Genomic DNA, 18,274 nt, shown 5'->3' on the forward strand with positions numbered 1-18,274 from the left:
GCCGATTGAGGTGATAAGAAATAGTGAAGAAAAAACCGTGACGAGCCGAATTTCAGCAACAATCAACAGACCTCAATAATATCAGAATCTGAGTCAAAACTCCACGTTGTTATATTTCCGCGAGCTTGAATGTAGGTTAAAACGTTAGCAAAATTTGCATCGGTCATCAGGTTTCGATCAAGTCGTATCCGCGTCGACTTGCAGTTCGATCGAGGCGCTCTTAATTCATTCATGTCACAAGACGTCTCGAATAATTTCATTGTGTACTAGAATTTTGTTCTTTCACGGTTGTTTGCGTTGTTTTTTCGTTGCAAGTTCCGTGTCTCGTCTGGAAAAGAGAGAGAAAGAGAGAGAGAGAGAGAACAGAAACAGTACGCTGCAGTAAAAGTAAGCATAATAGAACGCCAGGAGAGATATTTCGATTGATCATTAGAACATTTCGTAAAGAACTTTCAAGTTCCTATTTTATCTTTACGTGATTCTCGTCGACGTCGGTGATGCATTTGATCGGTACGTGTGCAAGTGTGTGGTTCATATTTTTAATTTAATTTCGAACACGTCTCGCACTTTCGTGCGGCTGTCAGAAGACAAGCGCGTGTGTAGTGCAAGAATTGAAATTCTTCTCGTCACGTTAGCAGGACATATTGGTAGAAATTCTAATAGAAGTTCCCCGCGAGTACCGAGCTGTAAACGAAAATTGAAAGACAGCAATTTTATTGACGTCTGATCGACGACTAGAGTCTTGTGCGTCACAAACTCCGCCCAAAAATACGCAAGGCTGATAGAGTTTTACTGATTTACGCACGAACTATTATAGACTTCCGGATTTGGCGTCTAATTATTAACTAAACACACGATCACTTCATCGTTGTCAATATTTTATACGATATTGATTACAAATCCTACGCGATTTTCTCCATAACTGTTGTGATATATGCGGAAGAAAGATCATTTTCAAATGGCGAAGATTTGGTGATTGGATAAGCCTGACGAGCAGAAAGTAATAACGTATATCTATCTGAAGCTGCGTGAAATCAAAATATCTCAATATTAGCATTATTGTATGCATGCCAATCGTCTGGTTTAAAGTCGAAATACAATTGAAAGATGATGAAATATTAATAATAATTATCATTACGTTGTAGCCGGTATGAAAATAATTTGACAATTCAAGAAGTATCGTTAACTGCACGGTAAATTAAAAACACTGCAGATAAAAGATATTTTTTACGTTCGTTTCGAAGTGTCGAAATCGGAGGAGACGTTCTTCGAAGCGAGTTAAATTACGTCAAGCGTTGCGTTTTTGCAGTTGCCGACTTTTGGTTAGTTGACGATTTAGAAATTATACCACGCCAAATTCAATCTAAAAAAATTTCGCAACTAGCTTGCAAGTATTGGTAATAATCTGTTATTACTTTGGTAATTATCGAAAATTTCTCATACTCGATCGTAAAGGATCACGAAGAACCTTTACTTTTTCCGTTGCGGCTTGTGTACGAAGGCCACTGTAAGAAAAAAATCGCTTGCAAACATCAGGTGAAAAATTGTGAACGACAGATTTTTCACGTACGTAATTGTTACATGGAAAACATCGTTTCATTTCACTGCGTTTGATTTTTTACAAAACTTTTACAAGGATTCTCTGCTGAGCGAATGAAGACTCATCGAAATTAAGCGTATCAAAAAATAATGACTTCTAATTACCGGAGTCAACGTGTTTGTTCAAGAAGTAGAAAATAACAATTTCGATAAAAACTTGTGCGCCTTGAGTCGATGATCAATAGAAAAAAACTTATTTGTTTTCGAATGTTAGGCAACGACTTTGATAAACCTTTGCGGATTTCGAATCAAAACTACATCGTGTATCACACATAACTGAACCTTAGTTATGTGTCTGACGTCATCGCTTTCGGCACTGTGTCAAGATAATTTAGTCGAGTGTATTCATAAATCGAATAAAAGTAGAATCTATCTGATGAGAATTCAAGATAAATATTAGTTCTCTATTTCGACAAGAAAAAAAGTATAGAAAAACAAATTATGTCTGATACAATATATGCAAATTAAATTCGGATTCCGTTGGAAGTAATCGAGCGATGATCTCAGGGTGGCCTGTCCAGTTTTCATCCCATAAAATTATCGAAACAATTTGGAAATATCTCAAAACGTAACAGACGGTCAGGTCAGTTGACGCTTTTGAGGCGATAGTCGGCTTGGAATTGGCTTTTCATTCAACCATTAGGCTCGGCTTTGTTGATTGCCAGCGGCTATGAATTATTAATTTAAGGAGATTGACTAGACTAGGTCGGAATGCCCAAATTTCCACTGTTATACAGACCTGCTCTAGCAATAATAATAATTAAACGATCTTACACGCCCGCAAATAATAATCTGACAAGTCTAGTTTGACTGGTTTGCTAGCGGATTCGTGGATGAAGAAAAGAACCAGGCAAAAATATCGCAAGGTGTACCGAATAGAAAAACGTACTTATATAACGTGTAAAACTTGTATAATGTATAATAATCATACCACAATAACTACCGATCAGTTTGATCAAAGAGTGTCAATTGTTTGAAATTTGATTATAATGACGAACGTGATGTGGAAAAATCTAGGAAAATCGTGTTTGTAGATAATATATCTACGTAAAAGTATCCACACGTAGATACCGTTATAAGAGTTCAATGGGTTCTGAGATCTAAGCCTTCGAAAGCGATTTACGCCATCTTCATCGATTAGGCATAACAAATGAAGTTTCTTCGACTAATAGTCGGTTATCGAATGAAGAAAAAACCAGCAATTTGGTTGAATCCAAAAATTGCGATTACGTCTTCGTGTACTCCTAGTAATTTGAACAAGAAAATCTCAAATATCCGCCTTGACCTAGCGTTCCAACAGTGTCAGGGATTTTGAAAAAATGTTGCTAATTGCGAAATTATAATAGCCGTAAATCAAGAGCTGGTCTCGAGCCCTTGCCGCAATTCGAGTTCTCGATAAATAATCGTCAAGGGAATTATCGAGACTTCAAATCCCGTAGGAAGGCCTCCGTGTGACACTTGTAGTAGGTAGTAAAAGAGATTTTTGTAATTATTTGACATTTGACTCTCTTGCAAAACAGTACAGGATAATTTTTCTCTCGTATACTTGACACCGATGACTCTTGGAAAAAATTTTGGTGAATGATGCGGTAATGGAAATGCATTAAGAACATTGATTTGCAATTCAATAATATAATGGTCATAAATAATTGCCTGAAAGGATTTGTGTAAACAGGCTTGTGACTCGGGATATTTCTATGTATAATTACGCGAATTTAGTGACTTGGTACGGCAAAGGACTCATGATTAGTTGAGTCCTTATAATTACCATCCGAAAAATACTACCAAACATCAATTTGTTGTGCAAAATTGTGATAAATTTTTACAAGTCGAGATTATCCTGATCACCTCTCTAACTTGACCAGCTCAACGGTAAACTACGAATACCTACATTCCATAAGAATACTCGGGCATGTTCGTTGAGTGTCTGTTTAGAAAAAAACATATTCCTGTCACGTTTAAAAAAACGAAAATCAATACTGCACTCTGACCTTCAAAATATGTAATGTTCAGTCTGAAAGATGCTGTGCCAGAGAACCGTCTTCGTGACCATTGCAGATCATCGTGATCTATTTGAACGTTTTTTTGCTCGGATCCGTTCCGAGAAGATTGACCGAGTGTCATTGTCCGCGTGACAGAATGTCAAGAATGCAAAGCGCGAAGTCGAACAGAGCGATAAATTTCTGGATGCAAGTGACGAGCCTGGCTGTAGAGACGCTATTCAAAATTTCTTTGCCTTGAAAATACTCTTGCAATCTACTGACAAATCGAAGGCAGCAGCAAGATTCGCTTAGCGAATATCCTTATGATTGTTCGTTCGAGGTACGTTGGGCATCATTTTTACAAAAGGGTTTCATCATCGGGTCAACCGTGTCTAAATTACGCGAGGCTGAAAGCAAGGATAGGTGGGACAGCATAAAAAGAGTCAAGGAAACTGAAATAACCGTTCGTTCCGTAATAATGATTTTATTGCATCTCTTCCATCGTTTACAGTTACAGCATTGGCGCAATGAATTCTGCAAACAGAGGAATGTCCATAGTTTTTTGGATGATATTTGGCCTATCCGTTTCTCCGATACGACCCGAAAATTGTATCAGGAAGTGGACGACTCAGGTCGCTGATTTTTTCGAACCAATATCGTCGATAGTGGATTCCAGATGCAGAAACGACACGCTGGACTGTCTGGAGGCTGCAAAAAACCTCTCAAACATCTGGGCCATCAGCAGTTCGTACTGACATCACCTACAGCATGAGCGATATTGATTATGCGTATATTAGTCCGATAGTTAAAAACCGCTTATAAGACTTTTGGAAATGAATTTTTGATTTTGAAATCATTATACACGCAAATTCGATATTTATTTAGTACCTATGTTTAATGCGTGATAATATTCTTGTGTAACAGTGATCGACGCTGCGGGAAAATACCCGGCCGGAATATTGTCAGGAAACATACGTTCGATGGGAAATTTCGACCAGTGTCTTAAGGTCCGACATCCGGATAATGAATACGTGGGAAAATACTGTTTGGCTAGATTGAACTACTCAGTTCATGGGGAGAACCAAGCCATCATACTGAAGTACATCGATCTCGTTACGGCTGGTAGAAGATTGCTCGAGCTCGGTGATGACTGGGATAAGGTAAGTGCGACAAACACTACTTAGTATTCCACTTAGAACGGTGGTGGCAATCAGCGCAAAAACAATATCATACCGTATTGTTGTAGGATGATGAAAAATGAAAACTAAATACAAAAAAAAAAAATAAAAAAATATCGTCCGGAAATCGATCGCGTTTGTTGTACATATATACAGAGAAAAAGGCTTGCGGCCAAAACGCGATTGTTGTATTCACTGTGGATTTGAAATCGCCGCAACACAGCCGCTCGAAGACACTTAAATATTTTTCAATTCGAGTAGCTCCACCTGCCCACGTTTCCAGAAATTCTCTTATCCTTCTCACCTACGGATTACCTTCAGTGGCTGTTGAAAGTCTCACATGTTTCTACTTCGGATAATCGAGTTGCACGGTCGGTAAGATAGGTTTCGTGATTTTGATACCGCAATCTTACCTATTGCTCGTCTAGTCATTTTCTACGGAGATTTTCAATATGGCAGGAATTCAAATGATATTTTCAATTTTTTTTTTTTCCTTTTTTTTCCGATTGATTTTGGGTACCGTTTATAATAATCTTGTATTAACAGTTAGTCGAGGTATTAGCTTCTGGTAAGCTAGAGTATCTCATCCTTGTACCTAGACTTTTATAATTTTTTTTTTTTCTGTACTGAAAAATGATCATTTCACTATTGACGCATTCCATGGGCAGAGAAAAAAAATATTCGGTTATGTAATTGTGTCAATAAATCAGCGAATCGTTAAAATGTTACGTGGGTATTGCACTGTCAAAAAATCTATTATTTATACAATTTTTTTTTAATATAATAATAAAAGAATCATTCTCATAAAATTTGAACTATATTTCGTAAAATTTTCGTTAAAAAATTTGGAACATTCAGTCATTGCGAACTGATTTTCGGAGACCCAGTATTTTCACGATGGACACGATAACTCCTGCTAACTTTATCTTAAATCAAAAAACCAAATGTTTTTTGTTAATAGGCGAGTATAGCTAGTGGATGTACGAAGGAATTTTTTTCTTCGACCACAACTTATTTCAAAAGGCAATACATGGTGTAAAGTGTACCAAAAATCGTACTTATTTGCAAAAAGCTTTGCCGAAAATTAAAATTTCAATTAAAAAAAAAAGTCCTTCGTTATTTCACTACCAACAGAAAATACTTGGTTTTTTGACTTCACATTAGGCTAGCAGGAGTTATCGCGTTCACCGCGAAAATACCGGGTCTTTGAAAACCAGTTCGAAACAACCGTATTTTCAACATTTTTGAATAAAAATTTTACGAAACGTAATCCAAATATCGTTCTCTTACATATATCAACTTTAATTAGAACAATTCTTTCATCACATTAAAAAAAAAATTGTAGAAAAAATGGATTTTTTGAAACCTCAAGACCCACGTAACCAATTAAAGGAATGTAAAAAATGCTGAAAAAAATCAAACCGATTACGCTGGTATCACAAACTGGGATTCTCGGGATGGAATCAATCGAGTTCATTCATCTCGAACGGTGAATTGGGGATTGGAATTGGGAGCAAAGCGTTATGTCAGAGCCGGCTGCATTTTCGCTTTCTCTTTCCCGGCCGGTTGCGCAAGAGCAAGATCGCGTGTTGCCGGAGTCTTGTCCTCTCTTCGAAGAATCGCGCTCCATGCGGACGATTGATATCCATCGGTATAAACTGCGCACTCTGTAATAAAATGTTTCGTTTTAATTTATTTATGTCTCCTGGTACGAGGCTGCCATGCTTGATTCGCGAAGTTTCTCGAGATACACCTGTAATGAATTCTTCGTTACGGCATTGTATCCATCATAACTTATGTGGTATCGTTCAATTTCAATTTCCGATCGAAAAAACGACTCCTAACCTCTTGATCCTTACTTTTTTTCTCTTACTTTTTTCTACAATTATATATTCACCTAATCGGTAAAAAACGTTTAATTAACGCTAAAGAAGAAACAATTCGCCACGCTATTCTGCAATTCATTTAAACAGTCATTAAACCATTAGCTACCATTGGATTGCATGCTCAACGACGATTCATGTTTTTAGTATTGAAAATTCCCTCATCCAACGACGCATGTTCATCATTTTATTTCAGGGTACTTTGATCCTGCCAACATATTCACGCAGCGAATTGGCTGTATGTCTTCCGTCAACGTGCTCGGCAAGAGATGTTGCCATTATGACCGAAGACGCTATTCGACGAGCAACCTTTGAGACCGGTGTTCAAGTCGCCGTCTCACTCGACGATGATCTTTGTTACACGACGTTGAGGACTGAGCCGTTTACAGGAGTCGATTATTTCGTGACGTAAGATAGTTGGAGGATTTTAATTTTCTCTTTTAACCATGCAAAGGCCATAAATCGTGTGCCGATCCCGTTGCATATGGGTTTTGTTGCACCAGATCAGAAGATCACGAGTCACTGCATACGGTGACCTTTAAGCGAGGATCGGTAATGACTGTCACTTTCTAACACGTGGCCGTGCACACTGAAAGGCTAGGTACAAGTTTAAAAGTTCATTTGCACGACATCGCGTCAAATTCAGAATCCAAAAATCTCGCCTAGCGATCCGTAGGTCCAAATATGGTATCGGTTTTATGATCGGTAGTAGCAAAATTTTTTGCCGATTAGCATATTGACGATGATATATTACTATCTACAGCGTAGAAGTGTTGATTGATCGGTTATAGATTCATCTGTGGAACGCTGGTAACCTTCACCATTGTTGGATCGGCATCGAGTATAATTACCAACGTGCAAAGTAAGTACGTGACTTGAAGTGATTGCTTACGAAAAAAATCTCGAACCATGCTAAACGACGATTCACAATCGTGTGGTTAACCGGGCACATATTCTATGGAAATAAAACGTGAACGTATACACGCGTCATGTATTTCAAAGTGTATAAAAAAGTATAATGAGTGACGTTGCATTGAACTTGGCCTCCCACCAGAGAGAAACGGAGTACTGCCGAAGATTTTGCGAGCCTTTTCGATCGTCGATAATTGGAAGCACTTGACGAATCTCGGCCCTCCCCCCAACGATGCGATCACCTGCTTGGAAGGAATGAGAACCTTGTCAACCGTTTGGGTCGTTATGACTCACCAAACGATGCTAATCGGCCAATTGGCGTACGTCAATAAACTCGAGACCATGCAGGTGATTCTTTATAGGAAAGTCGACGTATGCTAATATGATAAATGATTTTTGCGAATGACGCAGCTCAAGTCAACTGTCAGACTGGGATATGAATTATGGTGGGGAAAAAAATTACGAGATTAATTGACTGATTTAATGCATTATGTATAGCGGTAGATTTAGAGATACTGAGACAAAGAGAGAGAGAGAGAGAGAGACGGATTAAAAAACGAAGGGTACCAAAATGAGAAAAAAAAAACTAAAAATATGGAAAAATCAAGATTAGAAACTGTTGGAGCAAATTCTTTGACGTAACTGGAAGCCGCGTTGGGTCATATTTATAAGCTACGAAGTAAGAATACGAATTACATAAGTTATTCAATAATTCAATCCAGTAAACGGACGTATTTGGGTACAGTTTGTAAAATTTTGTGAACAGCACGTTAATTCCAAAGACTTTCTCCGGTGAAAGCCAAATCAAATTGTTTACATCGACCAGTCTCTTTACCGTGTATGCATGCGCGTGTGGTTTCGGCTTTGGTGAGTACTTTTCGTAGCGTAGATGCAAATTCCCGTAGAATTTAACCAGCGAAGTGTTAAGACGTGGTTAAAGAATCGCGAAACGCGTTGGTACCGATATTTTGAATCTGTGAGTTTTGCAGTTTTGCACAAGCTGGGGTGCAGTTCGCCTGCATTGTACCTGAACGCGTCTTTCAGACTCACAACGATTACGGGTACTACGCGATATGGAACAGCTACTTCAACGTCGATACCTTCCTGTTCGTCAGCGGACTTCTTCGCGCTTACAATTTGACCAAGGAACTTGAGCAGGGCAGAGCCAATTATTTGAAATCAGGACTACAGAGGTATCTTAGGCTGACCCCATCCTATCTGGTCGTCATAATATTTTACGTGTCGTATTTTGATCGACTGGACGTCGGTCCGACGTGGAACATCTACGTAGGGCGTAACGTCGAAGCGTGCAGAAGGTACTGGTGGCACAATTTGCTCTACATAAACAATTACGTGCCGGGAAATGACAAGGTAAGCGAATCGGTCAGGAACCCTGAAACTAAAAGACTGAGGTCAGTTTTTAATGCTGGGTTACTTTTTTCTTCTGTCTTCCAGTGCCTTTTACAGTCCTGGTATTTGTCCGCTGACATGCAGCTCTATCTGGTGGCTCCGCTGCTCGTGTACTCCTTGTGGAAGTGGAAACTGGTCGGGAAAATCCTGTCCACAATTGCGGTGACCGTGTCGATCGTTCTGCCCTTTTTGACAACTTGGATAAACGAGTTTCCCGGAACTTATATGTTCACGGTTAGGTAATCTAACTACCTAGACGAGATCGGCTTAACTAGTTGACGACCTCGGAATATGTATTCACAATTACGTAATGCCGGTTTGAAACGAGAATATGTTTATTGCCCTCAGAAATTCTGTACTCAACTCGTACGCGCACGATCTTTATATGGCGACTCACGATCGAATGTCACCCTATCTAGTCGGCATTCTGCTGGGCCACCTATTTCACCTAAAGAAGTCCCCGTCCCTGGCCAAGGTACGTTTGAGGTTTTCTTCTTCTTCTTCTTCCTGGGCCCCACTATCTCTGGCAATGTCGTGTAAGCTTATTGTCAAGTATCGCTTGATTTTATTTCCATTTTTAATTACACCGACATTTACATAACAGTGGAAGGTCGCCGTGGGTTGGACAGTGTCGTTAACCGTCATGTACGCCTGTGTCTACGGGGCAAAAGACATGACTTCCTTTCAGCACACCTATAATCTCTTGGAGTCGGCCCTTTACGGAGGTCTTCATCGTTTCGCATGGGCCGTCGCTGTCGCCTGGGTCGTTTACGCTTGTCACGTCGGCTACGGAGGTGGGGGACTTCATTAATTGGGACTAATTTTATACGTTTCACTTTATTGTATCCCATAATAATGACGGAACTACCTTGTAAATTTACGCTTCCCAGGGCCCGTGAACGCCTTTTTGTCCTGCAACGCGTTCAGGTTTCTGGGCCGATTGAGCTACTGCGTTTTCCTAACTCACCTTGCTGTCCTGCTTTACAACGCTGCCGTTCTCCAAGTACCGAGGCAACTTCATACCTACATCTCGGTAAGATTCAACAAAAGCTGATTCAGCCAGCTTGATTCCTTTTCTAACGAACGTAACGATGATATGTGGTTTCAATTTTCCTCCGGATGATAAACCAACGACGTTTCATTCATCGACGGATTATCTCACGCCTGATCTGCACTTTCAGTCTTTGAACCAACATATTGCACGTTACAACGAGGTTTTATACTCACTTTGTTTGACTCGGAACCGGTGAAAGGGTCTCGTTCGCTTGCGTAGACTCTGGATTGATATAAACTTTATATTAATGTTGGTCAAGGATGGCATTAAATATTCTACCATATTACGACATTAATGTAATGATAATTTTGAAGCTGTGTGTACTTCTCCAACATCGCAATCGAGTCAAAATTCGTCTCCGTTTTTAAATAATGTCCTGCGATATGACACTGCCACTTCGATACCGTTCGAAAGTTCATTCTGTGCCAAATTGTTTTTGCAAATTAGTATATATATATATATATATATTCCTTGTTCTCTTTATGTTTTTAGATTCGGGATTTCATGGGTGACTTCGTCTTCATCTTTGCAGTATCTTTGCCACTTTATATATTCGTGGAGCTTCCGTTGTATCGTTTAACAAAAGAAATGTTCAAGAAGTAGTAATAATTGTAATATTAAAATGACGGTTTAATAAAATTGCCGTAAGTCACTCGCCTGGTGTTATTCCAAATATTGTTTTCTACATCACGTCGTTGTTATTGATTCCACTAATGGGTGTACACTAATTTTGCCGTCCGCATACCCACAAACACCGCCATGTCCCGCGGCAATTCCCCACGATAATTTGCTCTTTCAAAAATTCCTATCGTTACAGAACGCCAGCCTGAAATAGGAATTCCCGGTGTAATAAAATTCTAAAAGAAATTCAGACCACGTAAAGAAATCAACGACTAATGGGTATAGTACAAAAACCCTGGATTTCCCAGATCTGTACCTGGACCCACGCTGCGTCAATGGCATAAAAAACGATGAATCAATGAAGTGGTTTAGCATATTGACTTTGGTCATTCTTAGCGTGAATTGGCTCGTTCGTTTTACATACCACGACAGTGCAGGTCTCATACCTGAAATTATCTTTCAAAAAGAAAATGAAAAAAAAAAATGAAAAAAAAACATTATAAAAATAATTCGCGATGCAGCGCAGACGTCAGACGCGAGGGTGGACGAGAACACGAGCAAACAAGCATGAGTGCGGTAAGCATGTGGACTAGTAAGAGACGAACGATTGGAAGTTTCCTAGCGATGTCGTTCGACGTGTTGTTATTTTGAAAATCAGCCCCGAGCCAGTCGCCTGCACAGGTAAATATTATTGGTCGAATGGAGATGAGGCCGATAGCGGAAGCGGCGGTAGTTCTTACAACCACCGAGGAGGTGTTGGCTCCGTGGTAATCGCGCGAATCTGGGAATGGTGGTGTTTACCCAGAACCATGCTGGAGACGTGAATGATTTTGGTAGGGGTCAGTCTGCGCGCGAAAGTGTCCAACGGTGTCCGTTCGACTACTTTGCTCGTCGGCTAGTTCGTAGGACTATTCTTCCCAGGCAATCGGCCCGAGTGAGAGGAAGAGGTGTTTTCTGTTTCCTACTCGTTATACCGACTACTACTACTACTACTACTAGTCTACTACTAGCCGAAACTGATCGGCGGCTGTCCTGTTCGGGGATTGCTGTCAGCGAGTTTTATGTAAGCCCTTAGATCTTAAAGAGTCTATATAAGACGACGCTCTCGCTCAGATAATTCCTCAGTCAAAATGCGTGCCGTTTCGTTGGTGGTGTTGTACGGCTTGTGTCTCAACGTTCCGGCTCAGAGCACTGCAATTCTCGCCAGTTGCACCGGTGCCGTCACCGGCAGCGATACCATCAACGCATCCAGTGTTCGACGACCGGTTACCAGCGGCTTAAATTTGACCCACAACCAGACCCTTGCCGTCCCGAAACATGCTTTTCAAAAAAATATATCCGACCTACTCGACGACGACGACGACGTCGACGACGAGCTCGTTGCAAGCCCGGGTCAAGATTTCAACCACTTGTCACTCGGACCCAGTGCACCTCAGAATTGGATTACACAGGTGATATCGACGTTGACCCCGCTTCCGGATAACCTTGGGATCGCCTGCCAGAGGGACACGCAGACGTATTTACAGGAACTGAGTAACTTCACCCACTGGGCCGTCAGGAGTGAGTAATTTTATTGGTCAAACGGTCTTCACTTCGATTTATTCATCTTTTTACCGGGATCGTTATTTCACTTGTGCTGGTTGTTTAACCGGAAGTCTTGCAACCGTTTCACGTGTCAGCTCGCGAATTGTGCTTTGGGAATAGATAAAAATTTATCGTACGTCTAACGCTTCCGAGTAAGAGCTGGTGATGTAAATATGCATGCGAGAAAAGAAGAGTTTTCGTTCTCTCACAATTAAACTGTGAAAGTTGAGCCAACGGTGAAGTATGTATTCTGTGAAAGTGAATGCAGTGATGGAAAATGCATTTTAATATACAATTGTGGACAGTGACGGTTTACCTGAAAAATAGAAAATTAAAAAAGCATATCGCTGTGCAGATTTATTTTAACTTATGGCGGAAGAATGGCACACGCGTGTCAATCGTACTCATATTGATTTTACTTTACACTGTTACTCGGATGGTGTAACACGTACATCACATCCGCGCGATTCATTCAATGTATAAAGAAACCGTTACCTCAATCTCTTTTATATACATACATTACGCGTATCAGTATACATGTGTATAGAATATTACGCAAGGAGAAAGAAAGTAAAAACTGGTATACCAGTTACGCGAGAGACCATCTAGCGATCTCAAAACTTGCGCAATTAATGATCCAGCCGGAAGATCGGCTGGCTTCGCGTATTTTTTAGGAATTACGAATTCACCGGGACATTCACACACGTTTTATATTTGCTGTTTCAAAATTTATCTAGCCTCATAACTATTGGCAGATTGATTCTAAGTTTCGGCTTCACGTTCATACGTATCTTGTTTACTCAACTGTACAACGATTTGGGTTTCAATTTCACTCTCGGTCAGGAAATTATCTGAATATCTAACGTTTTTTTCTCCGCGAAGTTTGGGCAATGTTAATTACTCACTATCACATGAGATATTTTATGACCATAAGTCAGCAAAGTTTGAAACAGATCATTTCACTTGATTCTTAGACCGAGAGCAGCATTTTCAATTCGGTATTCCAAAGTCTATGAGGAAAAACATATGGGTCTATGTACAGTGCTGCTGATTAAATTTTCATTTCAAACATAGTACATTAAATTTTTTTTTAGAAATAAGAAAAATTTTACAATTCTGTATCAAGTCAAGTTTATCACGTACACGATAATCAGAGTAGGAACTGCTTGAAAGTTCTTAGCGTTTTATAATTTTTTTTGCATATTTTTATTTCCCAAGAAATTTTTTAATTTCCGATGATTCTCTACTTCATAGAAAAAAAAAAGAAAAAAAAAAATTGTGTCATTTCAAAAAAGCTACGCACAGATCCAATTATATTTCTAAATCAGATGGTGATATTCAAAGTTGTTTTTTTACACCCGTAACGCTGTGTTGCTTTGGAAATTGTGATACTATTAAAAATCCAACTATAAACGAAGCAGTCTATACTTGGAATCGAAAATTGAATCGCGTTGAACTTGCAGGAAAACAAACTGTTCCAAATATTATGTAAATATTTTGTACGCGGCTCACTAATTGATCTGAATAAGAATCATAGAATTTTGGATTATAGACATGGGACCGTACTAAAACAACGAATCACGTCTTGCTGCGCAACAGATAAATATATGTAATTTAATGATTAATTATTTCATCCATCCGAGAGATATGTGTGTAATATTTTACAAAGGCGCATTGTACTCTCAAGCATGACGCGATCGACCTCAATTCAAGGTTCATTATGATGTGATCCATGCTATTATTCTCTTCGTTTTCACATGTTTCTCTCATTCCCCTCAGTGATGGACGCCAGTGCGAAGTTTCCCCACGGTATTCTTATGGGGAATATACGCAGCATGGGTGACTTCGACGAGTGTCTTTGGACGGAAACTGACCAGGAAATTGAGCCGAAGTACTGTCTCGCCTCCGTTTATAATCTGGATGTGAAGAACACGTATCCGGTGTACGACAAGCTTCAAGAAATCGTTCGAACCATGACCATCGGCCGAATGAACATGGAGACGTACGAAACGACCATGGTACGTGCAACGCACCTCGCACATTCCATCGGAGGAAAAAAACGTGGTTCCTAAGTGCCAACGAGGGTCGTTTAACTTAGTACCTAATATTCTTTTCCAAACCAGGGAACCATACCAATGCAGAGGTCAGGACGAATCGAATGGGCCATGTGCATTCCGGCAACCTGTTCCCCCGTCGACGTTGAGATAATGCTGAACGCCGCCGGAAAGCGGATCTTCCCTGAATTGGATATCAGAGCGACGGTGCACTCGAAGGATTGTTATACGAACTCGCAGCCACAGGGCTTCTCCTTGAGGGATAAGCTCATTTTGTAAGTTTATCATGTCGAGGTAAAGACACTTCGGGGGTATAACCGCGGCTGATTTTTTCGCAGATTAAGCATGATGGTCATCGTTTCATTGGTCGTCGTTGGGACGCTTCGGGACCATGACGGCGCTAACAATAACAACAACAACAACAACCAGGACGAAGGTGAGGATATATCGCGAGAACACTTTTTACTTCCGAGTAAAGTGCAGATTCGACGAATTTCTGTTAGTGACAAAGAACTGTTTGCCAGTGATTGATCGTTTTTTTTTTCAGAAAAACCACTAGGCGTGAAGGTACTGGACGCGTTCTCATTGAAACGGTCTTGGAAAAATCTCACCGACTTTTCGCCCAGCCGATCCAGCAGACAGATCGAATGCCTGGACGGTTTACGAGGAATTTCGTCGCTCTGGGTTGTCATGGGTCATCAGGCTCTCCTGGCATCCTCCAGTCCTTACTCGGACAAAGTGACTTTTTTTAACGTAAGACCATTTTCGGGTGCACGTTTCGCACCTCGAGTCAGGCTTGGAGTCTGTTCTTTTGGGGGTTGATATTTGGCATTAAGGAAGCAATATGTTCGCGGCTAATTGTGAGCAGGATTTTTGCAAAGCTTTCTGCGAATCAATTCACGTCTTTGTTGAAAAACCTTTAGCTCACTGACGTCAATGCAAAGTGCAAAGTACTCTCACTAATACCTGAAAGTAATTACTTTGACTTATGTACTGCGAAACCGCGGAATAATTACACGTGAAACTGAGTACAGACTAGAGCGTTTGTGCCGGCAAATATGCTCAAGTTAATGTATGCATATTTGCAGTGGTACGTTCGAATGAGTCAAATTTGTGCAAAATTTTCTCACTTCGACCGCATGAATCGGCAATTTTCATTATTTTTTTCTACCGGAAAAAGAACATAAAAATTCAACACTCGACACTCGGGATGAAATTTACATTCGCGTATACTGTAATCGTCAAACCAATAGGTAATGTAAATCTTCGAACTTTGAAACAGCATGTTTTGGATGTTTGCGAAACGAAATCTGTTTAACGTTACCGAAATCATCTCTTAGACGCAACAGTACACCATCCTCATGATTCTCTGGAATTTCTTTTTACCCGTCGACACTTTTCTCGTCATCGGCGGCCTCGTTCGCTGTTACAACCTGATACCAGGATTGGAAAAGCGAACTGTAAATCACTGGAAAAGTGCCATTACAAGGTACCTCAGACTGACGCCGGCACTCCTGGTCGTTATCGGTCTCTACGTATCGGTCATGTACAGAATATCGAACGGACCGCTCTGGAATCGGCACGTAGGCGAAAACAAGGTCGCTTGTGAATGGAACTGGTGGAAGACTGTCTTCTACGTAAATAATTACATATACAACGAGCGTGAGGGATATCACTTGGTATGTTAAATTATTCTTCATACGTATTAAATTAGCTGAACAAAAAAAAAATAATTAAAAAAAAAATCTGGCTTGAAGTTCATTCCAAACTTGACTTAGCACGAGTACCAGAGGTTATTTGGTAATAGAATGACCTACGACCAAGTTTGTTGATTCGCGTCTGATCAGATAACGCACAAGACTCCGCCATGGTCGAACACCTCGTTTATTTAAAAAATTTTTGCTTCTTATTCTAATCGTGATTTCAGTGTCTGCTCCAATCCTGGTACACGTCCGTGGACATGCAACTGTACCTGTTGGCGCCGCTGCTGATAGTCCCACTGTGGCGTAATCCCAAGCTGGGGATGCCTTTGCTGATAACAGTAGCTGGAATCGCGACTGCAGTCGAATACGCGACGATTGTGTTGAACAAGTTACCAGGACTGCCGATAACGATGCACTCGGAGTAAGTTGAACGGCACTGGAATGCCGCATGGCATTTATGTATATATATATATATATATATATATATATTTAAATCAGGACTAATTGTGCCGAAGTCCATGCCTCTTGCGTTGAGAGTAAGGCTGCGGAACCGCGGTTATTCAATGGCTTAACCGCGCGGCGCATAACATAAGTAGAAAGTGTGCAACACGTGGGTACGCGCCGATTACGAGGTTCCGTAGTATCATCGGTGTGTTATATTATTGTGTCGGGAAAGTTGAGGTTCTCTGAAACACATTCCGCCGATCTTAGGTTCCCGGGACCTCGGTCTTGTCCCGTTGCAGTTAAATGCTCGCTGACGAACGCTGGAAATCATTCTTCATTTCACTCATATTTACCTCTCTTTCCTTTTCAGCGACATTGCCATTCTCACCTACGTGCGAACTTTCTATTTCGTTTCCCACACCAGAGCGATGCCCTATTTGATCGGTATTGCAACGGGATACCTAATGCACCGGTACAAGACCATCACTCTGTCGAAGGTAGGACAGCTCTTCAACAACACACACGTGTCCGTTATTATCGCTACTTACCTCACCTCACCATTTCGTGACACTTTAATTCCAGACCCTGCTGACCATAGGCTGGCCCTTGGCGATGCTTGGCTTGTTTTGGCCTCTTTTTGGGTCTCTGGGCTATCTGGCAATCGATTACCCTCTTGGATCTTGGAGACACGCGTACTTCGGAGCGTTTCACAAGTCGGTTTGGGCTGTGGCCATTTCCTGGATAATCGTCGCCTGTCATAACGGCTACGGAGGTTCGTTTTCGACATTGAAATTTCTACATTACGTCACCTGGCATTGCTCGCATCGAAGAATTATTTTCGAAAAAATTCATCTTTCTTTCAGGAGCGATCAACGCGTTTCTTTCCAGCAGGGTACTGAAGTTCCTCTCTAGAATATCGTATTCCGTATTTTTGCTTCACATGGCAATCCTCCTGTGTTTCACAGGGTACCTGAGAGTTCCGAAGCACACAGATTTCCCCTCAATAGTGAGTATAATTTCTTCCTTCGATTTGAAATGTGACGTGTCAAGCTATTGGTAATTCTACTGTAAAGCGTGAAGCAATTTTTATCCCTAAAATTTTTCAGATGAAGGAAATGGTCGGTGAACTGAGCGTCGTTATCACCCTGTCAATCATCCTTCACCTCAGCGTCGAGGCGCCGTTTGCGGAACTGTCTCAGATAGTATTCAGAAAAACAAAGCGGGAAGTTAAGAAGTTAAAGTAGCTTTCGACTAACGTTATTACCCGGTGTCGAGTCGCTGGTAGTATCGCGTCGTTTTTCCGAAGTGCCGCGTTTGTAACGGGGCGGTTATTGTTATTGGTATTTATGTAAGTACCACTCGGCAACATTCGAGATGGTAAAGAGACGAATGAGTGAATTATGTTGTTGTATATATGTTGTATATTGTATGTAGGTATTTATTTTTATGAATGGCGTTAAGCTGCGACGCTCGCGACGTTCACTTAAGTAGCCTGTATGAATAAAATGAATATTCTTTATGTTATGTAATAATCACGCGTCGATCACGTGTATTCCACCGTCACCAAACGCCACATCCGTTTCTTAGCGTACGTAGCTTTTCCTGCTTCGAATTTTGATCTTCCCGAATATTCGGACTCCAGTTCCTGTACGTATCAGGAACGTCTCGTCTCGTCTCGTCTCGTCTCGTCTCGTTAGTAGGCTGGTTATTTCTCGTCTACCCTCGACGAAAACATGTACGTACATACACCTCGGCATTGTTGATTTCAACGGAGTGCTGGCATGTACAACAAGGCACATGCCGTATGCTTCCATGGTACGAACGTGCGTCGACTGCGAAGGGCCGACGAG

General features: G+C 40.8%; 1 protein-coding gene across 1 annotated transcript; it reads left to right on the plus strand.

Moving 5' to 3' along the window:
• The first annotated feature begins 3,738 nt into the window (after window positions 1-3,738).
• Window positions 3,739-17,955, plus strand: LOC124412737. The gene is made up of 25 exons (XM_046892859.1): window positions 3,739-3,807; window positions 3,877-4,004; window positions 4,093-4,325; window positions 4,506-4,741; window positions 6,839-7,050; window positions 7,434-7,504; window positions 7,697-7,902; window positions 8,599-8,925; window positions 9,010-9,203; window positions 9,313-9,439; window positions 9,569-9,758; window positions 9,855-9,997; window positions 10,902-11,044; window positions 11,298-11,459; window positions 11,721-12,199; window positions 14,003-14,241; window positions 14,347-14,552; window positions 14,616-14,713; window positions 14,825-15,030; window positions 15,618-15,956; window positions 16,205-16,401; window positions 16,795-16,921; window positions 17,007-17,196; window positions 17,288-17,430; window positions 17,531-17,955. Exons 1-25 carry the CDS (start codon window positions 3,739-3,741, stop codon window positions 17,666-17,668), a joined length of 4,803 nt encoding a protein of 1,600 aa, XP_046748815.1. The 3' UTR covers window positions 17,669-17,955.
• The last annotated feature ends 319 nt before the right edge of the window (window positions 17,956-18,274 follow it).

Source organism: Diprion similis, chromosome 11, assembly GCF_021155765.1.
Source record: "Diprion similis isolate iyDipSimi1 chromosome 11, iyDipSimi1.1, whole genome shotgun sequence".
NCBI lineage: Eukaryota > Metazoa > Arthropoda > Insecta > Hymenoptera > Diprionidae > Diprion > Diprion similis.